Source organism: Mobula birostris, chromosome 21 (genome assembly GCF_030028105.1).
Source record: "Mobula birostris isolate sMobBir1 chromosome 21, sMobBir1.hap1, whole genome shotgun sequence".
Taxonomy (NCBI): domain Eukaryota; kingdom Metazoa; phylum Chordata; class Chondrichthyes; order Myliobatiformes; family Myliobatidae; genus Mobula; species Mobula birostris.
Genome location: NC_092390.1, coordinates 48728755 through 48753591, shown reverse-complemented (window position 1 = coordinate 48753591; position 24837 = coordinate 48728755). Strand labels below are relative to the sequence as shown.

General features: G+C 40.6%; 1 protein-coding gene across 1 annotated transcript in view; it reads right to left on the bottom strand.

Annotated features, from left to right (window-relative positions):
• The window catches only part of LOC140185772 (disintegrin and metalloproteinase domain-containing protein 12-like), a 397254-nt gene extending 373220 nt beyond the window's left edge, over positions 1-24034 (bottom strand). Inside the window, exon 1 of the mRNA XM_072239412.1 lies at positions 23646-24034. Within this exon, the coding sequence (XP_072095513.1) occupies positions 23646-23808 (163 nt within the window). The 5' untranslated portion in view covers positions 23809-24034. The remainder of the gene's footprint in view (positions 1-23645) is intronic.
• Between the last annotated feature and the right edge of the window lie 803 nt (positions 24035-24837).

Sequence of the window (24837 nt, the reverse complement as noted above, 5' to 3'; positions counted from 1 at the left end):
ATCATGGCTTAGGACATGTAGATATTTCTCTTCCGTTCATCTGGTTGTAAATGTGTCTGTTTTTTTGCATCTCCTTGTCCTGCAAGGGAGGGGGAAATTGCCAGTGAACGTTGTGTGATCTGTTTGCTTGATATGGTTTGCCACATCTAAAAGGCTGGCAATGTTCCCAAGCTGCAAGATATGGGTGAAAGGCTCGTGCAATATCAACTCTGAAAGGGTGTGGTGGAGTGTATGAACATCACATTAGAGCCCTGGTTGATAGGCCACATTGAAAGGCAAGTGATTGTAGTGACTTAAGCATTTCTGAAATCAGGTTAAGCAGTAAACAGGATGTAGCTTCCGGAAGCCATTTTATCTCGATTACACCTGTGAAGCTTTGGTCTGGAATCTGCAGTCAGTGCTAAGTTCTGTGGTAAAATTCTGCACAAACACGGGCCTGCTCCCTACCCCTAATACCCCTAAATTCTGTCATAAAGGAAAATGAATCACAACAAACCCAACTCTAAAACTGCTGACAAGATTAACTGACTAAGCTAAGACTAGTTTAGCCAGATGTCCAAGCTATTAAAACAATGAATATTTCTTAATATCTGAAACAATCAAAAAAAACTGTTATAAATAATTAACAAAATTACTAAAGCTTCCATTTCAGTTATTCAAAAAAACTCGAAGTACTGATGTTTTGTACCTTTTGTTCCCATCACTGAGGCAGAGTCCAAGCTGCATAGGTTTCTCAGCCAGGTTCCCCAGCATAAAGGCTAGCATTGGTTGAAAGAAATTACTGGTGAGGAATGCATGATGAACTGCAATCAGGTTCCTGCAAATTCCAACGGAATTCCTTGTGGGACTCCAACCAGATCCTCAGGATCCCACCTCCAGAATTAATCTGCTCCAACTTCCGGAGCCTCTTGCTCCCTTCCTCTTTGTCATCTTCTACAACCAGGACCTCCAGCCCGACAAATCAAAGAACACATAGCATGTGTAGTATCAAAGAACATAGAACAGCACAGTACAGGTCCTTCAGCCCACAATGTTGTGCAGCCTCTTAACCTTCTGTAAGATCAATCTAACGCTTCCCCTGCACATGGCCCTCCATCTTTCATTCATCCATGTGTCTATCCAAGAGTCTCCCAAGTTTATCAGCCTCGGCCACCAACCCCTGGCAGTGCATTCCTGGGATCCTATATTGGTCATTGCCACCCATGGAAAAAATGCACTGTCTGTCCCTTCTATCTATGCCTCTCATTATCTTATACATCTCTGTTAAGTTCTTTTTCATCTGGCCTCTCTCCAAAGAAAAAAGCCCCAGGTCACTCAAACTTTCCTCCCGAGGCATACTGTCTAATCCAGGTAGCATTCTGGTAAATCTCCTTCGCACCCTCTTCATAGCTTTCACATCCTTCCTATAATAAGATGACCAGAACTGAACACAAAATTCTAATAATGGTCTAATCATAGCTTAATAGATCCACAACATTATTGTGTAGCTCTTGAACTCAATCTGATTATCATTTTTCATCTGTTCCCAGGTCAGCCTTATTAGTAGTGAAGATGACATCACCCGCTCCACTACAATGTGTTTCGCCTTTCAGAAAGGCAGATTAACTTTAACTGGTGATATTTACTGTATGTATGACTTTGACTACTTGCAGACACCCCAGCTAAAAGTAGTTGAAACCCCTTTTTACCGGGCATCTATAAACATACGGCTTGCTAGTCCCTCACGAACAGCCACCAGACAGTGTTGAGAAAACCTCCATCCTCAGACTGCTTACGTCTGGGATAGATATGACTTGTGTCCCGCCAAACCTGTGAGGTAGGGATGTCTCACCCACCCAAATCCCAGTTTGTGTGAATACTATGTGCTTTACAGCCCCATGCAATAGCCTGTCGGCAAGAAAATACAGATCATACACTACATACAATTATAAAGGAAGTGTATTTATGAACATTAATTTCACCAAAGAGTTATTAAAGAAAAGAAAATAACAAAAAGGATCCATTATGATTAAACAGTCAAATGTGCACATAAGCTGGAGCTAATCCTGAAGTTGTCTTTAACTCACGCACTGGACCCTCGGTCTGCGTGAAAGCACACATCACCTTCTGAAAGTCGCTTGAAATCCATCTCAAACAAACAGGCTGCCCACAGAAGTATTGGTCCTTCCTCCTTAAAGCCATTCATCTGCACAAAGCAGACTATTTTATAAACTGGGATGCAGAGCAAATAATGCCCTGCTTTAGACAGAGAAAGTGGTTCCTGGTATGTCAAAGCTTTATCTTTAAAAACAAACAAAAAATATGTCAATTTGAAATGTTTGTACATTAGGTCCATTTTCTTATCTCTACCAGTTTCTCCAGGAAACCTGGGTCAATAAATAGTTGTCAAATTAGAGCATTCTGCAAGAGTTAGCTTTTTAAAACAAAGAAACAGAAAATATAATTTATGTTGCGTGTGTCAGATGTCTACAAGGATCAGAAATGAAAATGTAAATACCAGATTTTTGCACTTGTAACATCTAAAGAAGCATAAACAGTATTCTTTAATTTTTAATTCTTTTTCCATAAGTAGTTGATTGTAATTTCATACAATTTCAAAGGTCCAAAGGTTCAAAGGTCAAATTTAATGTCAGAGAAATGTATACAATATACATCCTGAAATGCTTTTTCAACCCATGTAGATTATTGGTAATGATATATTGGTTTATTACTATCACATGCACCAAGATACAGTGAAAGCTTCTCTTGCATATACAGATCAAATCATTATATTCTGCACTGATCTAGACGAAGGTAAAACAATAACAATGCAGAATAAAGTTTAAAAACCACCAAATGAGTGCTGCACAGGTAAATGATAAAGTGTAAGGTCATAACAAGATAGATTGAGGCCAAAAGTCCATCTTTGACAAAGTTAGAACAAAATTACTTTCTTTTACAGTACCTTCAATATATTCCTCATGATTTCTTAAAGTACATTGCATTCAATGAATTAAGAACCAGGATATATTTTTGAATTTTCTGAGGAGATGCAACAGCCAATTTGCACATGGCAAGACCACACAAGCAACAAAAGAGATAAGACTCACTTTGATAGTGAGTCTGACTAAAGAGTGTCTGTAAGGATACTAATTCCTTAATCCTCTTCAATGACACAATGGAATCCTTTCACATGTGCCTAAATAAGGGGCCTTGGTTTAAAGTTTCCTCCAAGCAACAAAACCTCCAACAAAGCACCACTCTTTCAGGCAATCTTCTACACTCCAGGACAGCAGTGAGATTAGAACCCAGTACATTCTGACTCAACCAAGCTAGACATTGAGAAGAAAAAGAACTAATTCAAGTATTTTCAGCATATTTTAGAATCACTTTCAAGCTTGTACTTAGATTTGAAAACACTATCACTTTGCACTTTAACAAGAAAAATGTTGCGCAATTCAAAATCAGTTTAGACAAAAATACACTAATGTATACATTTATATAGTTTTTTTTAGCCTGTGGAGAGTCAGTACATGATGCTTCAATGGGACTCTTGTTTGATGGCTTAAATATTAAAATGGTCAAAGTGAGTTTTCCAGCAAGATTTCCACCTCACTCACCTGAAAAAAAATACAGTTCTGATTTACTCACAGAATAACCACATCTTATCAATCCTGTTTTGTCTGAAAACCATGCCACTATGAGGGCCAAAACTCAAACTGCATGCTTTGAACTCACTGAGAGCCATGACCTCCTGTGATGCCAAACACAGCATCTGATGCGACTGGACTGCTTTGCTCAGTCCAGGTCATTGATACAGCCGCAGTCATCTCTCTGGTCAGAATCATTCAAGGCCCCTGCTGATGCCTACCACATCTCATAGATTGCTGTTCATTGCTGTAATAAAACAGGTCACTCTTCCTTCAGTTAGTCCTGACGAAGGGTCTCAGCCTGAAACGTCGACTGCACCTCTTCCTAGAGATGCTGCCTGGCCTGCTGCGTTCACCAGCAACTTTGATGTGCGTTGCTTGAATTTCCAGCATCTGCAGAATTCCTGTTGTTCAGGTCACTCAATCTTCACTTTTCAAGGGAGATATTACCTGCTGTTCTTTCACTCCACAGGTAGAGGCAGAATCATTTGACTAGAACGTCATGTTCCCTAAACTGTAATCATTCATAGATTGGTGACGCTCATAGTAGTTCTCATTGCAGAAATGCCCCAAGCAACTTCCTGCCAGACCAGAGGCTATAGTTCACTTGCACAGAAACATAACCCTTGTAGGACCAATCTTTAGAATCCTTTCCATGCTTGCATCCTCATTCATTACTTCATTAAAACAATGTCATTACTAACCTTCTCCCTGGCCAACAGTGCTGCCATATTGTTGTGTGACCCTTAAAGAGCTGACTCCCGAGGTTGGACATGCCAGGTTAAATGCCGGCAGCTGAGAGAACTTGACCAAATCTCTCCTGAAACTTGCCTTCAGCAGTATTCTACAACAAAATTCAACTACTTTGTTCTGCAAGTCATGTAATGGAAGATTTTAAGCTGAGAATTTCAATCAGTGACACAAAATGCTGCTTTAACACTATGCAACAGTAGTAGGGAAGACTGTAGGCATACATGTCGGTGTAAGTTGGAGACATTTGTTAAATTAAATCAATTTATCAGCTGCAGAGAATTTGAATAAGAAATGGGGAGAGCGAGTTTGTAAATCTGGTGGGAGCAAAGAAGGTTGGGAATGGTGATGGTGGAGTGCTGCTGGAGGGGTGTGGGATAAGTGGCATAAGAATGCCAGGGATGTGGGTTGGCATAGGTGCAGACACACCCAGTCCTGAGCCACCAGGCAAAGGTCAGTCGGTTCCAATCAATTGATTTATTGATTACAGAATGGCTCTCGGGTGATTCTCGCTCCCCCACCCTCTCCCTTCCCCTTTTCCCAACTATGATTCCCCTCTCCGTGCCCCCTTTCCACTCTCAGTCCACAATAGAGACCCATAACAGAATCAGGTTTATCAACATTCACATATGTCATGATTTTTTTTTGCAGCAGGAATACAATGCAATGCAAAAAAATAAAATACTACAGTACTGTGCGGAAGTCTCAGGCAACCTAGCTATATATATGTGCCTAAGACTTTTGCACAGCACTGTATGGCATCATACAATCCTGAGATTCATTTTCTTGAGGGCAATCACAATAAGTACAAGAAGTACAATAGAATTAATGAAAGACTGCATCCAACAGCATGGACAAGCAACCTATGAGCAAAACACAACGAACTGCAAATACAAAAAGAAATAATAATAAGCGAGTGTGCACTAAATGAAATTAACTCTAACAGATTTAAAACAGCTTAAATAAAAACAATGATACTAGAGCTGTTTGCCTGCCTACAAGGACAAGGCAGTATGCAAGCAAGAATAAACGGGAGATGGAATATCTGCAGCGGCGCAGTCAACAACATGCTCCGAGAGTGCACAGGACATTGCTAGTGTGTTCACTCAAGCTTCTGTGGAAACTCATCAGCATAAGCTTGAAAGAAAAGTCCTGCAAATTATCAGCACAATTGTGCATTACCAATTTGTAAGTGGTGCCAGGCCACTGCGGTCTGGGTGGAATCGATTGAAACGCAAGAGTTGATTATTCCTGCGGCTGCAGTGTAGGTACATAGCTCTAACTGACTGTTAGACAATTCTCCTCGTTGAACTAATTGAAATGTCTACAGAAGCAACAACACAGATCAACTGATTGATGTTCTTATCCATAGTTAGTCAAATAAATGTTGTAAGAGCAAGGCAAACCTGGACAGCAGCCTTATTTAACTGCTGTTTGGGTGATTAATGGTGGAATGCTGTACCTATGTGTGTGCCAGAGAGTCTGGATGCTGTGTGACACACTTCCCAAATGAACAGAATCACCAGCTGACCCAATCACTAGTTCAATTGGAAGGAAAACCCTCAGGTGAAGACAATGCTGCATCATCATAAGAACAACGGATAATTAAATGCATAGGGCTAATGGATGTGGGCACATATCACTTATAATATATCACAGAATTTGACTTCATTCCATTCATATGGGGAGAAAAATATGTGGAAATTCCAATCCCCAGACTATTTGAAGTTTTATCCTTGTTTATGTAAACTGAGTGATCCCAATCAAAATTACAATGAGAGTTAGATAGATAGATATACTTTATTAATCCTGAGGGAAATTTGGTTTCGTTACAGCTGCACCAACCAAGAATAGAGCATAAATATAGCAATACAAAAAACCACAAACAATCAAACACCAAAATGCAAAAACTATGCCAGATGGAAAATAAGTCCAGGACCAGTCTATTGGCTCAGGGTGTCTGACTCTCCACGGAAGGAGCTGCACGTTCGATGGCCACAGGCAGGAACGACCTCCCGTGCCACCAAGTGTTGTATCACGGTGGAATGTGGCCGAAGTCCAACAGTAAAAAGTTCAATATCCAGTCTGCAAACACGTTCCTCGATTGTAATATACCCCGGATTGCACCATCCGTTGTTAGCCAGTTCTGTAAGCATCCCACTCCTTCACGTCGCTTACCACTCTCCGTGCACTTCCGGTCAGGCGGAACGGTATTACCCACCAAATTCCTCTTCTCCATAAGTCTCTGTTGTCTCGACCCGGACCTCTTTCCTCCGCTTTGTGATCCCCCTCTGTGTGTTTTCCTAAAGATTTCAGTAGGGATGTCTGCCGGCCGGAATTTGCTGGTCCGTGGAATACACAATGCGACCTTGCTTCTGTCCCGCATGTCCGGATGTAACCATTTCCAGCGCTAAAGAAAACACAAATAAAACTCTCTCTACCAGCATATTAGAGAGGGTGCAGCTTTGATGCGTTATCGTGAGAAAAAAATACAAAAAATAACGTAAATTAAAAAGTAAGAAGAAGAAAGTAAAAGAATAGATCGGAACGGCTGTACCAGGCTGCATGCACTACCGGCGCATGTGCACAGAGTTACCAATGATACTATCTAGGATGGAGCCAGAAAGAAAACTCCAGCAAGACTGACTGCTAGCATGAAAAATGGGTTCTTGGGTGAAGCACTGGAAAGCATCCCAGGTCTTTGAAACCATAACCCAGCAAAGAGTCAATGGACCAGATCTTCTGATGACTGGACTGTTGCTTTGCACCAGCAATTCTGGTATTTCTATTAGTTTATTATTGTCACATATACTAAAATACAGTGAAAAGCTTGTCTTGCATGCTGTTTGTACAGATCAAAACATTACACAGATCATTGAAGTATTCCTTCATGCGTTCTCCCAGGCACAATCTCTTGGGTTGACACCCTCCTCAGTACAAGGAAAAACTGGCTCCACCTTTGAATTTAATTGCAGTTTTACAAGAGCTGGAGGAGAAGGATGAATAGAGGCTGCAGATCTAAAAGATTGTAAAGAGCGGTAATGTTTAGGGAAGGTTGGAAATTGGGAATGATGGATGTTGGAAAGGATGACAACAAGAATGATCATGGAGGAATGGGAATTTGAATCGACAGAATATAACATTTTACATGCATTACTCAAGGCTTTTCAGTGAGCTCATTTGCTCCGTGGGATCCCTGGGAAGATAATAAAGTCTCACATATGTCATGGGCCTACAACCTATTCAAGATTTTATGCCAATGCCTTTATAAGATTCTGATCAACAAATCCAAATCGGGGGCGGGGAGGGGTAAAGGAGATAGGGCAAAGAGTTATAGTAAACAGAACCACAGCGGATCAAACAAATAAACAAATATTTATCAAACGCACATTTGATTTTTTATCTGTTCATTTCATTTTCCTAAGAAATACTACATTGCAGATCAATACTTTGATCAGCTTGCAGAAATATTCAGCAAAGTTCTAAAATATTAAACTTTTCAAGAGCACATCCCAGCAATATAAATAGTTAAGAATGTAAAAGGTCCTTAAAATATTCAAAAATTCAAAGCCACTTTAATTGTAATAATACATGTAATCATTTGACAATTCCAAGACTAACAGTAGCTGGTTTTCAAATTGAAATATGTTTCCCTTTAAGAGCTAACTGGCGTCAATCTATCTGATAAAGTTGGAATTAAAACCTGACAAATAAAATGTTGATAAATTGATCAGAAAATGTTAACAAAGGAATCATTTATTTTAGTTTTTTTGGTGTAAGCGATAATTCTAATATTGCTGATTTATTATTCTCCATAAAGGCGATTAAGTCCTACAGAATATGCTCGCCAGCTTTTGTATTTTAGTTTAACATCCAGCACATCTGGAGTTGATCCAAGAGTTTTGAACATAATCTATAGGGATCTAAGTTACCAGAAGACTCCTTGGATGGACAATTTAGGAGAGATTAGTGCTAAGAAGGGCTGAGTTATATAAAACTTTCTATCTCACAAAGCATAACCTTAACATAGTTGCATTACATATTTATGAATCCTAAGAACCATATTATAATCTTTAGAAACCAATACAAGAGGATGCTTCTCTCTTCAAAAACCAAAAATATTGGAGGAATGTTGTTAATATGTCTTCTTGGCTACTAGCAATTTTTTGTGTGCTCCCTTTTGTAAAGTCTATTTAAACCATGCAGTACAGGTACTCCCCAGTTCACAAATACTCAAATTATGCACATACAAGTGAGTGTTTAAGAGACCAACAGTACAAGTTGCTGGCTGCTGTGGGGCAATAGACATATTCTGCCACCAGTGAACTCAGTATGGAGTCATATTTCTGATTCACAAACTCTGCTGTATGAACTTAATTTGATATTAATTTTGTAATATCTCCATTACATTCGAGCAAGTTTCATTGTTTCATGCTTATTGAATATTCTATTTTAATGCATATCTGATTTTTTATTTGTCACTATAATATTGAATATCCTAAATGACCTACAATGCATGAATTGCTTTGAGCTATTATATATTGCTTTGTCAATGATTTAGACCATAAGACAAAGGAGAACTCGGCCATTCAGCCCATCAAGTCTGCTCCGCTATTTTATCATGAACTGATCCATTCTCCCATTTAGTCCCACTCCCCTGCCTTCTCACCATAACCTTTGATGCCCTGGCTACTCAGATACCTATTAATCTCCGCCTTAAATACACACAATGACTTGACCTTCACTGCCGTCCATGGCAACAAATTCCACAGATTCACCCCCCTCTGGCTAAAAAAATTTCTTTGCATCTCTGTTCTGAATGGGCGCTCTTCAATTCTTAAGTCATGCCCTCTCATACTAGACTCCCCCACCATGGGAAACAACTTTGCCACATCCACTCTGTCCATGCCTTTCAACATTCGAAATGTTTCTATGAGGTCTCACCTCACTCTTCTAAAGTCCAAGGAGTACAGTCCAAGAGCAGTCAAACGTTCTTCATATGTTAACCCTCGCATTCCCGGAATCATTCTAGTGAATCTTCTCTGAACCCTCTCCAACGTCAGCACATCCTTTCTTAAATAAGGACCCCAAAACTGCCCACAGTACTCCAAGTGAGGTCTTACCAGCACCTTATAGAGCCTCAACATCACATCCCTGCTCCTATACTCTATTCCTCTAGAAATGAATGCCAACATTGCCTTCGCCTTCTTCACCATCGACTCAACCTGGAGGTTAACCTTAAGGGTATCCTGCATGAGGACTGCCAAGTCCCGTTGCATCTCAGAACTTTAAATTCTCTCCCCATTTAAATAATAGTCTGCCCGTTTATTTCTTCTACCAAAGTGCATAACCATACACTTTCCAACATTGTACTTCATTTGCCACTTCTTTGCCCATTCTCCCAATCTATCCAAGTCTCTCTGCAGACTCTCTGTTTCCTCAGCACTACCGGGCCCTCCACCTATCTTCGTATCATCAGCAAACTTAGCCACAAAGCCATCTATTCCATAATCCAAATTGTTGATGTACAACGTAAAAAGAAGTGGCCCCAACACGGACCCCTGTGTCCCACCACTGGTAACCGGCAGCCAACTGGAATAGGATCCCTTTATTCCCACTCTCTGTTTCCTGCCAATCAGCCAATGTTCTATCCACGTATGTAACTTTCCCATAATTCCATGGGCTCTTATCTTGTTAAGCAGCCTCACGTGCGGCACCCTGACAAAGGCCTTCTGAAAATCCAAATATGCAACATCCACTGCATCTCCCTTGTCTAGCCTCATGGTAATTTCCTCAAAAATTTGCAACAGGTTTGTCAGGTAGGATTTTTCTTTAAGGAAACCATGCTGAGTTCTGCAAATCTTGTCATATGCCTCCAGGTACTCCGTAACCTCATCCTTGACAATCGACTCCAACAACTTCCCAACCACCGATGTCAAGCTAACAGGTCTATAATTTCCTTTTTGCTTCCTTGCCCCCTTCTTAAATAGCAGAGTGACATTTGCAATCTTCCAGTCCTCCGGAACCATGCCAGAATCTATTGACTTTTGAAAGATCATTGCTAATGCCTTCACAATCTCCACAGCTACTTTCTTCAGAACACGAGGGTGCATTCCATCTGGTCTGGGAGATTTATCTACCCTTAGACGATTTAGCTTCCTGAGTACTTTCTCTGCCGTAATTGTGACTGCGCACACTTCTCTTCCCTGACACCCTTGAGTGTCCGGTATACTGCCGATGTCTTCCTGAGTGAAGACTGATGCAAAATACTCATTCAGTTCCTCCACCATCTCCTTATCTCCCATTACAATTTCTCTAGTATCATTTTCTATCGGTCCCATATCTACTCTCACCTATCTTTTACTCCTTATATACTTGAAAAAGCTTTTAGTATCCTCTTTGATATTATTTGCTAGCTTCCTTTCATAGTTCATCTTTTCCCTCTTAATGACCTTCTTAGTTTCCCTTTGTAAGCTTTTAAAAACTTCCCAATCCTCTGTCTTCCCAGTAATTTTTGCTTCCTTGTATCCCCTCTCCTTTGCTTTAACTTTGGCTTTGAATTCTCTTGTCAGCCATAGTTGCATCCTTTTTCCATTCAAAAATTTCTTCTTCTTTGGAATATATCTGTCTTGCACCTTCCTCACTTCTTGCATAAACTCCAGCCACTGCTGCTCTGCCGTCTTTCCCGCCAGTGTCCCTTTCCGGTCAACTTTAGCCAGTTCCTCTCTCATGCCACTGTAATTTCCTTTACTCCACTGAAATACTGACAGATCGGATTTCGGCTTCTCTTTCTCAACTTTCACAATGAATTCAATCATGTTATGATCACTGTCTCCTAAGGGTTCCTTCACATCAATCTCTCTAATCACCTCCGGTTCATTACACAATACCCAATCCAGTACAGCCGATCCCCTAGTGGGCTCAACAACAAGCTGTTCTAAAAAGCCATCTCGCAGACATTCTACAAATTCTCTCTCTTGAGATCCAGTGCCGACCTGATTTTCCCAATCCATTCGCATTTTAAAATCCCCCACAATTATCATTTCCCTTCTGACAAGCCTTTTCTATTTCCTGTTGTAATTTGTAGTTCACATCACTGCAGCTGTTTAGAGGCCTGTATATAACTGCAATCAGGGTCCTTTTACCCCTGCTATTTCTTAGCTCAACTCATAAAGATTCTGCACCTTCCGATCCTATGTCACCTCTTTCTAATGATTTAATATCATTTCTTACCAATAAAGATTTATTGGATAAGTTTATGTAATCAAAAGAAAATGTTGAAAGGAAGATTACAAACAAGCAATTTGAGACAAGTGTACTTTACACTTTCATTCATAAAAGTGACGCGCAGAATCAAATATCACTGTGATGATTGTACGCTCTAGTATCAATTGTTTGTCGACAATAAAGTAAAGTAAATGTATTTCAGAAGTGGAATCAAATCATCATAATAGCTGAGTAAAGTTCAATACCACTTCAGAATATGTCATTTTTGATACTGTTGTTTCCGTTTATTTTCTGACCCTTGGTGCTCTTCCAGGAGTCAAGAATGATGAGTAGTCTTTATTCTAAGATTTCAGTTTATTTTAGAGTATAAGCAAACATACAAATACTACAAAAACAATGCTAAGGAGGGGAATTAAGGCTAAGACAAAAGAATAAAGATGGCATTTCAGAAAAATCTATCAATTTTATAGATAAAATGTTTTAAATGCCTTAGATAGGACTGAATTAATCAATAGGCTACATAATTAAAATAATTACATCACGTGGGTAATGCGCTAATAGTGAGCCAATGAAAAATGAGAAAGGAGATAATTAGCTGCTGTACCGCTTTCTGCCAGTGAGTGTGAAAAATACATGAGTTTGCTTAAATGGACAAATCTTATAAAAAGTATTTTTAAAAACACAGTGGTCTCTAATAGTACGTCACACCAATAGTTTACAAAAAGTTTTTTTTAATGTACAAGTATCATAATTACAGCCTGTCATATATTAGTCATGTACATCTTGACCAAAATTCTGTTCAGCAAAACTTACTACTGAACAGTGCATGGTGTTTATAAGAATTACGGTGATCAACAACATATAGTGAAAATCAGTATACCCTGTGTTCTTCCCAGCTTTAACTCCATTGACTTAAGCAGTTCAACTAAATAAGGAATTTACTTTCCCTACTCATTTAACCCATCCTCATACAAAAAATAGATTTTATACCCTACCATTGGCCTTGAATAACCATAAAAATGCTTCTGATTTTACAACTATTTATATCTTCAAACAAAACTATTATGTGAACATTAATGTAAAAACAAAGGAGTCACAAACGATACTCTTTTAGCACCACTTCATCATTTGATAAGGTAATTATGTAGTTTTATAGAGAACAGTCTTACAGTGGTAAGGAGATGATTTATAAATATCTTGACTCTTCTACTTAACTTTGGGTCACTGATTTTGGTTTGGATGCCCAACTAGAGAAACCTATAATAATCCTCAGAAAGACCTTATGGCCACATGATCAATGTCAATACCTAGGCCCCATGGATCAATGTCTTGCCTTGCTTGATCCCTCTGTACCAGCATATCTTTCTAGTCTTTCCTCTCTTTTGTACACTTAGCCTGCAGCATGGTACTAAGAATCTCAATGACATGTCTCAGGAGAATGAGTGGTGGAAGGAGAACACAAACTCACAACGCTGCTCACTCTGTCCACCCCCTCACCCACCACCTGCTCAATCAGTAGAAGAGTTCAAAGTTCACATAATTATTCTCATTAGTCACCACAAAGCTTAAGTGGACACATTTCATGGAGTAATACAACATGGAAATAGGACCTTCAGCCCAATTGATCAACGTCATCTAAGACATCCTTCCAAACTAGTCCCATTTGCTTCATATCCCTCTAAACCAGGGGTTCCCAACCTGGGGTCCATGACATGAAAAAGGTTGGGAACTTCTGCTCTAAACCATTTCCGGTGCATGCACGTCGGACCATGAATAAGCTTAATCAACCAACTCAATATTTTGAATTTGTTTCAACATAAGCTGGAAGTTAGACTGTAGTTGGGAGCAGAGGCATCATCCTCAATCCTGAGGAAGTGGCTAAGAAGAAGATACAAAGTTCAAAGTAAATTTATTATCAAAGTACATGTATGCCGCCATATACAACCCTGAGATTCATTTCCTTGCCAGCATACTCAATAAATCCATAATAGAATAATAACCATAATAGAATCAATGAAAGACCAGACCAACTCACCATTCAACCAGTGTGCAAAAGACATGTAAAAAGGAAGAATTAATAACTTTTGTTTTTGCGCAGTTTGTTGTCTTGGAGAGTAGGTTTGCAGATGATACTTAAAAAGGTGATATTGCAGACAGTGAAGGAGGTAATCAAAAATTACACGGGGTTACTGTTCAACTAGGTTAGTGGGATGAGGATTGACAAGTGACTTTGAAGTTAAATAAGCGTGAAGTTTTACATTTTGGGAAATCAAGGAAGGGTAGGACTTGTATGGTGAATGGTAGAGCCCGATGGAGTGTTGCGGAACAGAGGAAGCTACAAGAACAAATATACTGTTTGCTGAAAGCAGTGTCACAGGTGAAGGAAGTGTTTGGTACGCTGGCTTTCACTGGACATAGCCTTGTGTATGAGAGACTCAGGAGAGACTGTTGATGCTGGAATGCTGGAGTAATATATACAAAACACAGGGGTATCCCAGCAGATCAGGCAACTTCTATGCAGGTAAATGAATACTCAACCTTTCAGGCTGAGATCCTTCATCAGGATGGGAAAGGAAGAATAAAAGTGTGCGGGAGGGGAAAGAGCACTACTCGGCAGGGGATAGGTGAATGGCCATGAAAAACGTGTAAGAAATTAAAATCTCTGGCCACCGGGAGATCCTGACTGTTAGACGGATGGAGTGAAGGTGCTTAATGAAGCAATTTCCCAATCTGCATTGGGTCTCTCTGATGTAGAGGAGGCTGCACTAGGAGACCAGTATACACTAAATGACCTTGATGTATTTTATCAGAGTTGGGGGTGTTATGTTGCTGTTGTACAAGACATTGGTGAGACCGCACATGGAATATTGTGCACAGTTTTGGTCACCCTTTTACAGGAAAGAAATTATTAAACTTGAAAGAGTGCAGAAAAGATTTACGAGGATGCTGCCAGGACTTATATGGACTTACATGAATTATATGGACAAGATGGGCAGGCTGAGAATTTATTCCTTGGATTTTAGCAGATTGAGGGGTGACTTTATTGAAGTGTAATTAGAGAGCATATGTTTAAACTGAGAAGTGAGAGATTTAAAAGGAAACTGAGGGCAGTGTTTGCTTGCAGATAATGGTGTGCACATAGAATGAGCTGTCAGAGGAAGTGGTTAACAAAGGTACAATAACAACATTCCAAAAACATCGGAATAAGTAGACAGGTAACAGGGGCTTAGAAAGATATGCACCAAACTTGGGCAAATGGGACGAGCTTGTGGGACACGATAGTCAGCATGGACGAGTTGGGCTGAAGGGCCTCTTTCAATGCTATATTACTCTATGACTCTATCTTTACATAAACAGTAGTGTATTCCACATTCTGACACATTTTTTTAAGTAAGGAGTTGCATTGGAAACTCAATTGCTTAGCAACTACTTGAAAATCTAATTTTCAAGCAAATCTCATCCTGGTTTGAGAGCTAAGTATTACAAGCTTCCTCTCTTTCTGCTGTTATCACCTAAAAAAAAGATTTAATAGTGAAGCGTGCCTGTGGTGATGTCAAACTTTGTTGACAAAAGAGATTATGAAAGACATGCACTAATATAAGTCTTCCATGCCCCAGAAAAATTCAAAGTGTTTCACAGCTAAAAATGCATTTTTAAAATGAAGTTATAGTGGCAATGTAGGATTGTGGCAATTTGTACACAACAACTTCTGAAACCTCCAAGTTTACAACGATGAACAGATAATCTTTTCTCACTGGAATTAGTTGATAGGTAAATATTTGCTAGGATATTAGAAAAGAAAACTTTCTTTTATTTCTTTGAAATAGCCCCATACAATCTGTAATGTCCATCTGAGAGAACATTTGACAAACCAAGCAGCATTCCATCCTGACCACGTCGATTATCAACCTGGAACGTGTATTTCATTCAAGGCAAATGCAATGTTAGTATTCATTTCAAGAGGATCAGAATATAAACGCAAACACTGAGACATTATAAGGCTTAGGTTAGGTCAGATTAGGTCTGGAATATTGTAAGCAGTTTTAGGTCCCATACACTGCCTTGGAAAAAGTATTCAGCTCCCACAACTATTTTCACATTTTACTGTCTTATTTTCTAAATTTAAAATATATTGAAGTAAGATTTTTTCAGCTAATCTCCAAGACATGGTGCAACATGTCAAATCAAAAGAAAAGATTACAAAACCTGCTAAAAATTAAAAACCAAAATTGTGAGGTTGAAAATGTATTCAGCCCTTTTGTAATTACTACGCTAACTTTCCAACCTTACCAACACACCCAATTTGTGATGTACAAAACTGGAGGATACCTGCTTTCAATGAATTCATAAGAATCAATACCCCCTATCTTTCGAAGGTTCAACAGTATGGTAGATATTCAATAGACCAGCCCAAAATGAAGACAAAAGAGCATTCAAGGCAAGTCAGGGAAATGATAATAGGGAAGCACAGATCTGGGGAAGGGTACAAGGCCATCTCAAAAGCACTGAACACACCTCAGCTCAGTGCAGTGCATTGTGAAAAAGTGAAAAATATATGACACCACAGCCACATTGCCTAGATCAGACCATCCCTCTGAACTAAATCACTAAAGAAGAATGGGCCTTTAAGAGAGGCAACTGTGACACCAACTGTGTCACTCTGAGTGAGCTGAAGAAATCAGTGGCTGCAAATGGAGATGAAGTTCATGGCTCCATAATCTCTAAGGCCTTGCATAAAAAGGGTGTTTATGGAAGAGTGGCATGGAAGAGTGGCAAGGAAGAAGCCACAGCTAAAAAAACATACCCTTTCCTGTAAAGGTTTTGTAAAATGTCACTTAGTAGATACTGTAAAGATGTGGGAGAAGGTATTACGATCGGATGAGACTAAAGTGGAACTTTTTGGCCCCAACACTGAGTGGTACATGTGGTGTAAATCAACTACCGCATATCAGCCAGGTAACATCATCCCTACTGTAAAGTACGGTGGAGGTAGCATCATGCTCTGGGGATGCCTTTCAGCAGCAGGGACTGGAAATCTGGTCAGGATTGATGGGAAGATGAATGCAACTAAATACATAAGAGATCCTGGATCAAAACCTGCTAGCCTCTGCCTTTGGGAAGGAAATACGTCTTTCAGCAGAACAACCCAAAGCAAGTTACCAGAACAGTCATGAAATGGCTTCAAATGAAGAAAATTTATGTCCTTGAGTGGCCCAGTCAGAGTCCTAACCTTAACCCAATTGAACATCTCTGGCCAGACCTCAAGATTGCTGTCCACCACCACACTCCAACTAACTTAACACTGCTTGAGCAATTTTATAAGGAGGAATGGGCAAATCTTGTTCCATCACATTGTACAACACAGACAAAACGCTGGAGGGACTCAGCAGGCCAAGCAGCATCTATGGAAATGAATAAACAGTCAATGTTTTGGCCCAAGACCCTTCATCAGGACTGTAAAGTAAGAGGGGAAGGCAGAGTAAGAAGATGGAGGAAGGGAAGGAAGAAGTACAATGTAGTAGATGATAGGTGAAACCAGGAGAGTGAAGTAAAGAGGTGGGAAGTTGATTGGTGAAAGAGATAAGGGGCTGGACAATGGGGAATCTGATAGGAGAGGACAGAAGACCATGAAAGAAAGGATTAAAATAATGGCATCCCCTTCTCTCAGTTCCTCAATCTCTACCAGAATAAGGTTTTTCATTCCAGAACTACTGAGATATCCTCCTTCTTCAAAGAAAGGGGTTTCCCTTCCTCCACCATCAACGCTGCCCTCACCTACATCTCTTCTATCTTGCGCACATCTGCCCTCACCTCATCCTCCCACTGCCACACCAGGATAGGGTTCCTCTTGTCCTGACCCAACACCTGACTAGCCTCCACGTCCAGCACATAATTCTCCATAACTTCCGCCATATTCAATGGGATCGCACCACCAAGCACATCTTTCCTCCACCTCTCCCCCACACTTTCTGTTTTCTGCAGGGATCGCCCCCCCTACATGACTCCCTTGTCGAGGTGTCCCTCCCTACTGATCTCCCTACTGGTACTTATGCTTGCAAGCAGAACAAGTACTACACTTGCCTCTACACCTCCCCTCTCACTACCATTCAGGGCCCCAAACAGTCCTTCCAAGTGAGGCATTACTTCACTTGCGAGTCTGTTGGGGACATCTACTGTATCCAGTGCTCCCAGTGTGGCCTCCTGTATATCGGTGAGACCCGAATTAGATTGGGAGACCGATTCACTAAGCACCTACACTCCGTCTGCCAAAAAATGTGGGATCTCCCACGAACCACCCATTTCAATTCTACTTTCCATTTCCATTCCAACATGTTAGTCCATGGCCTCCTCTACTATTGCAATGAGGCCACGCTCAGCTTGGATGAGTAACATCTTGTATTCCTTCGGGGTAGCCTCCAACCCGACGGCATGAACATCAATTTCTCGAACTTCTGGTAATGCCTCCCTCCTTTCACCATTCCCTATTCCTATTTCCCTCTTTCACCTCTCTCTGGTGCTCCTCCCCCTTATCTTTTTTCCACGGACTTCTGTCCTCTCCTATCAGATTCTCCCTTCTCCAGCCCCCTATCTCTTTCACCAATCAACTTCTTAGCTCTTTACTTCACCCCAGTCCCCCCCATTTCACCTCCCACCTTGTACCTCTTCTTCCCCTCCCCCCACCTTCTTACCCTGACTTCTCCTCTTTCTTTCCAGTCCTGATGAAAGGTCCTGGCCCAAAACGTTGACTATTTACCCTTTTCCATAGATACTACCTGGCTTGCTGAGTCCCTTCAGCATTTTGTATGTATTGCTTTGGATTTCCAGCATCTGCAGATTTTCTCGTGTTTTAATATATTTGAACTGCTGACATTTTAGTTTTTGAATTTGTAGTTTTTCATGCTTTACAATTTTCCCTGTTTTGGGGGCTTTACTGTGTGTGGTGGTGGGGGGGGGGGTGCAGGTGGGAAGGAGCTTGTAGTCCACAAATAAAAATTCTCAGGTAAATTGATCAAAATTCCTGGTTGTACGACCAAGGAACAAAGGGTATGTGAACAAAGGGTTGGGGCTGAATACTTTTTCAAGGCACTGTTTCTGAGAGAGGATCCGGAGGAGGTTTACAAATGACCACAGGAATGAATGGGTTAAAGAATGAAGAGCATTTGACGGCTCTAGACCTGGACTCACTGGAGTTTAAAAGAATGAGGGTGAATCTCAGTGGAACCTACCAAATGGAACGGGCATGATGAGGATTTTTCCAATAGTAGGGGAGTCTAGGACAAGAGGGTACAGCCTCAGAATAGAAAAATAGAATAGAGATGAGGAGGAATTTTTTTAGCCAGAGGGTAGTGAAACTGTGTAATTCTTTGCCACAGATGGCGGTGGAGGCTAAGTTAGTGGATATATTTAAAGAGAAGGTTGATAGGTTTTTGATTAGTAAGTGTGTCAAAAGTTACAGGGAAAGTAAGGTTGAGAGGGAAAATAAATTAGCCATGATCGAATGGCGGAGCAAATTTGATGGGCCAAATGGTCCGATTCCTCTTCTGTGTTTTATGGTCTCATAGTCTCCACTGTGGGATATGAAATCACATCCTCCCAAAAATGAGGGAAGGTTACAACCTATATAGCCAGAATTGACATGGGGCCCAACACTTGCAAGGAGGCAGTGACATCTATCACATCAGTGGAAAGGGAACTGGATATCTTGAGTTCCCTTTGAAGATGCTGAAGGGAGGAAGGTGACAATGGCTGCTGATTCGGTAATTAATCAGCTTCCCTCCTCTGAACTGAATACTTGTGTTGAAACAAATACTTGATGCCTTTTGTCAGCTTAGATATGGCACAGATGTGATCTGTCAGCAATGACAAAGTCAGGCATTCAAGTAAATGTCCATTATGGTTGGCAATAACATTACCCCTTAAATTTGGCGGCGCTTGTGTGATTATTGTGACTATTCATGTGATTAGTAACATTTTCCAGATGTATTCACCTCTATTCAGTTTGCCAAAATACACCTTCAATGCTCAAACAGAGATTAACATTCCCAAGAAAGTTGAGCAAGCCAGTAATATGGTAGAGTTACTATCATTATATTTAAAGAAGAATTGAACTAAAGCAAAAGGGATTTCAAGATTAATATTGACTTTATATAAAATAATAATTTTACTAAAACACTTCAATTATTTATATTTTTCTCGATCATTGGCTTGCTCGGGTTCTTCTGGACTGCTATCCTTTGTAACTGTTTGTTTCTTTCTGTGAATGATACTTAAGAAGTGCTGAAAAAAAACTTTTATGGTGGCAATTAGAATTGGAAAGTTCTATATGAACAGCCACAATTATGACAGAAGCATGGTTGAATTTAAGGAGTACAGAAGTGTAGACAATTTTATCTCAGTCATACTCTGTTCCCTGACCTTGCCCTTAATGACAGATTGCCTCTGTGCCATTGGCACAAGTAAAGTGGCTGCCAAGCTCCTGAAACGCACATCAGTAATTGCTGAGAAAGAAGACCATCAAACTACTCATAGACTTCTAGGCCCTGATGGAGACAAGGCTATTTCTGGTGTGCCAGCCACCTGTTGTGCATTGCATTAATATCCTGCAAGAATCAGTCAAAGGCATTGCTAAAGCATTTTACAAAAGGAATCATCAATCCAAATGAGAACTGTCTGGATCATGTCTGGAGCTGTACAAGGAACCTGTAATGCCCCAACACCACTGCCCTGGTAAGCATATAATTAACTTATTCTACTGAGCAGCTGCAGTAAAGACTGTTCAGCAGGTGATGGAAAGAAGATTAGGAGGGGACACAGCAATCTCCAGTGTGCTTGAGCTAGTTCCTGCGATGGTCTGCTGAGATGGATTTTGGTGCTATGAATTGCATCTATTTACTGCAAAGTGAAAGCTGATCAGTGATCACAGAATGCAGATCAGAAATGATTTGCAAAATGTTTGTCAGCAATAAAATAAAACATCACTGATGAATACTCTATAATCCCTGTCATAATTCAGACCTGCTTATTGTTTTTTCCTGGCTAATCCCTGTGCAAGGTGCTCAGGATTATTTTGAATTGATCGTCAAAGGTAATAGGTTGGATCCAATGCAGGCTGGTGTCTTTGGCTGTGACCTATTACCTTTGAGGATTGTAGGCAGTCAAGCAAGCATATCATCAGATTTCAGGTATCATATGACTTCAGGTATCATCAGCTACAGATCTGATCTTGAAAGAAATCATATAACTAAGACAAATCTACTTCTGTACCTAACTTCAGCATATGAAATGTGCATAAGTGGACCTGATTTATTATTTTATTGAGGTACAGCACGGAATAGGCCCTACGACCACACCACCCAACAACCCCCACCCAATTTAACCCTGGCCTAATCACAGGACAATCTACACTGACCAATTAACCCAGCAATCGGTACGTCTTTGAACTGTGGGAGGAAAGCGGAGCACCCGGGGGAAACCCACGCGATCACTGGCAGAATGTACAGACTCCTTACAGACACCAGTGGGAATTGAACGCTTGTCACTGGTGCTCTAAAGCGCTGTCCTCTCCACTATGTTACTGTGAATAGGTTCAGGTGTTTCTGGTTCAGTTCCTGAGTGGATTTGGAAGATTTTGCAGACATATATTTTGCAGTACCACTCCAGTACTTCAAGTTGGCTAGTCTCAAAAGTGGAGGGCAAGAATCACAATGTTCGAGGGACAATGAGCTTCTTGTTAGGTCTGTGCTTCAAGCACACTTTTCCTCAGAGGGCATACTGAAGGAGGTGGTAAATTTCATGATTGATGAATGCCTTCATTGAATAGTGGGTCCCATGGGTATGTGAAGTGGTTCATTTCCCAGAATCCTTTATTGTTGGGAGGTGACATAGTCAAGCAGCAGCAGGTTAATGGATAATCCTTGTCTTGTGGACATCGTGTGAGGTCCATTCACTTCTGTACTTCAGAGAACAACAGCATCACAGTGGACCAACTAGGAGAGCTGCTGCCACATGGCTTCAGTAGCCCAAGTTGAATCCTAACCTCTGATATCTATGTATTAAAATGTTTTGCCTGTGACCATATGGGGGCTTCAATTTCCTTTTGTATTCCAAAGAAGTACAGATCGGTAGGTTAAATGGTCATTGTAAATCGCTTCCAGTGTGTGGATGGGTGATAGAATCTGAGAAGAATGGATGAGAATGCAGGGAGAATAAAAAAGAGATAGTGTACGACTGGTGTAAGTGGGTGTTTGATGGTCAGTGTGGCTCAGTAGGCCAAAATGCCTCTTTCTATCTCTAGGATCCATCACTGAAAGGGATGTGACAGGCTTTGGAGAATCTTCCTCTGGCTTATGCTCACTCCCTGAGGGAAAATGCCTGACCTCTTACCTCTAACCTAACTGAGGCAGAAGACTCTTTGTTCAGAGAGTCAGTGGCATAAATTTGTGTCACACAGTAGACTGGATTAACATCATACCACATGACAGCATGCATCTTTTTAAATTATCATTCCTGCTGATGATGGAAGAACAATATTGAACTTCAGATGAAAAGGAACATAACAGTTCCCACTACTGATTAATCAACCTACAGTATATGACTGAAGGAACTGAATACTGATATATTATCCAAGACTTTGAACACATATTTGAATGAAAATGAATTCAATCCTCACCTATTTCAGTTTGCAAAATTCCAAAGACCAGAATTCTGCTTTAGAAGTCCAATATTGAAACTATTTTAGATAGAATTAGCTCCAGCTCTTGTTCTATTGTGTATATTCATTTTCATCATACAGGAAGAAAAAAAATCTGATTACTGCAGCTGCCTGCTCTGGGGAAGCAATTAGCCTTTTAGATAAAATGCCAAATTCACTGATAACCCCTGCATAATATGTCCAACTCAGGAAAGAAATGGGGAACATTTTATTGATGCTACAGCCTGTGAAAGGACTGATGTCTTGATTTAACTTTTGATAAAAGGTGAAACACGTCAAATTCAATAAATGAGTTTCCTCCAGCTAACCCCTAACACATAATTACGACCAAGGCAAATAAATACAAGTTAACTCCTGTACTAACCAAACACGATAGGAACTTGTGTTTGGTGGAATTAAACATCAAAGAAAGGTGGTTCAAGTTAACTGCGCATTATTTCTGTGTGTAGGTTACGAAAAGGGCGATGTCCTCCAGGGAAGCACAAAGACAGAGAATTGGGAGAGGGAAGTAGTATATGTCCGCAGGGAGATCCCTTAAACCCAAATATTAATCAGTACTGGCCAAACTTTGAAGGATCAAGAACCATGTTCTAAAGCTGACATTTAATTAGGAGCATAGAAGTAATCTCCGAAGTTCTCGCTCAGTCATTCCACGCCAGCTCATGATTCCAAATCAGTGAGTTAGCGAAATCACAGGATTTCGCATTCAATTTCAAACGCTGATTCCATCCAAAAATGCCATCACACAAGTCACTTTGTTGCTAAGTTTCTAGTAACTTTTTCTTAAATGAATAGTTTCCAGCTTTTATAAAAGCGCCGGAGCGAACTGGATAAAACACTAATAAAACGGTGCTAAAGTATTTCCAACTTCTAGCTCCTTCCAATGATCATTAGCTTTCCAATCCACAGCATAACGTCCAGCACACCAGAACTGCTTTGCGCTGTGAGCGATGCAGGCAGGATCGGAGAACAGAATAACTGGCAATCAAATTCAGTCAATAATCTTACGCTGGAAGTAAACCAAAAGACAGAAAACCTGTCTTGATCATAGTTACACGGGCACGAATCACATTGGTTCAATATATCTCTCGGGATACCAAGCAAACTGTGCAACTGTTCTGAAGCACAATGGAAAAGTTTGATCCCAATGTATTTTGAGTCATTCAAATAGGAGCCAGATGGTGTAACGGCCAATGGATAGATGCCTCAAAGTAACGGGCACGGCGTGAAAGCAAGGCGATTGCATTGCCCATAAAATAGTAGCAAAAAACACACAGAAGTTATAGTACTTTTCGGAACCAAAATAAATTTTAAAAAATAACTCTCACCATCTTTCCATGTTACGAATGCATCGGTTACGCTTATAAAAACATACAGTATTTGCAGTCTCGCTGCAAAACCACTGCGCCCAAGTCCTCTTGTCATCTTGTGCAGACTGTGAGATAACTTAGCGATCTTTGCATCAAACTGGATGGGGGAGATCAGCACCATAATATAGAGGGAGCCGGGATCAGGACGTGGGAGATTTCCGGCAGACGGTCACTCGCCTCATACAGCCCTCCCAGACTGGGCAGGATTTCGGGCACTGTCACAAAGTTCACTTGGGACAAAGGCAGCAAAGACATGTGTTCCTAAAGAAGCTGTAGAGGGCCCAGGTGCCCAATTCATGTGCTCAGGACTCAGACGGAAAAGCCTGCTCTAAATGCCACTTTAGCAGCTTTTCTTCGACAGCCTCCCCCCCCCCCATACCGCAGCTTGTATAACCACAAATGTAGCTCTTGGGTCCTAGTGCCCGTCGTGTTCAGTTTGAAAATATGAATGGGTCATTCCTGCTGACGTAATCAAAACAGAAAAGTCGACTCATCCCCTGAAATGGTTACCTCCGCCACAATTAATTCGGATTTAGCACGTGAGGTGAACAATGCAAGAGGCCCCAAGCTGCAAATGACCTTTAGGATATCTGGATTTGTGAAATCGCACTTCAGGAAATAGGGATTTCAATAATGCTTTACATAAATGCCCATTGCATCAGCTTAGTGGCAGTGCACAGTAGAAGTTCAACGTTAACAATCACCCGGTGAAATTAAAGTGAGCAGCGTTATCTCAATATTTGCAGTTCGTCTGCTCTACATTTTCTTCCGTTTGCAAGTAGAGCGCGTTCTTCCTCACTGTACTGTAAACATTTCCTCTCCCAAGTTAATCAGGAGCATGGGAGATCAACTTAAACCCAGTAAGGTACCCATCGTAATATCAATATAAAGCAGAAAACGTTTGCACGTCTTAATTCTGCATGGTTTAATAAACCATCATCCCTGACAGACCTTTAATAAATAACCCTGTGTCATTAATTGTTGTTGTGCTGAAACAGTTTTCCTATTTATGTTTCTAGGATATAACTGAAATGCATGCAACACTCTGTCCTTGTACACGCTGTATTTCACAACTACTGTATTTCAACAAATTGAGAACTCCAGCTACAGCTTCCTTGAATGGCATTTGTTTGACTACACATTTTCACAG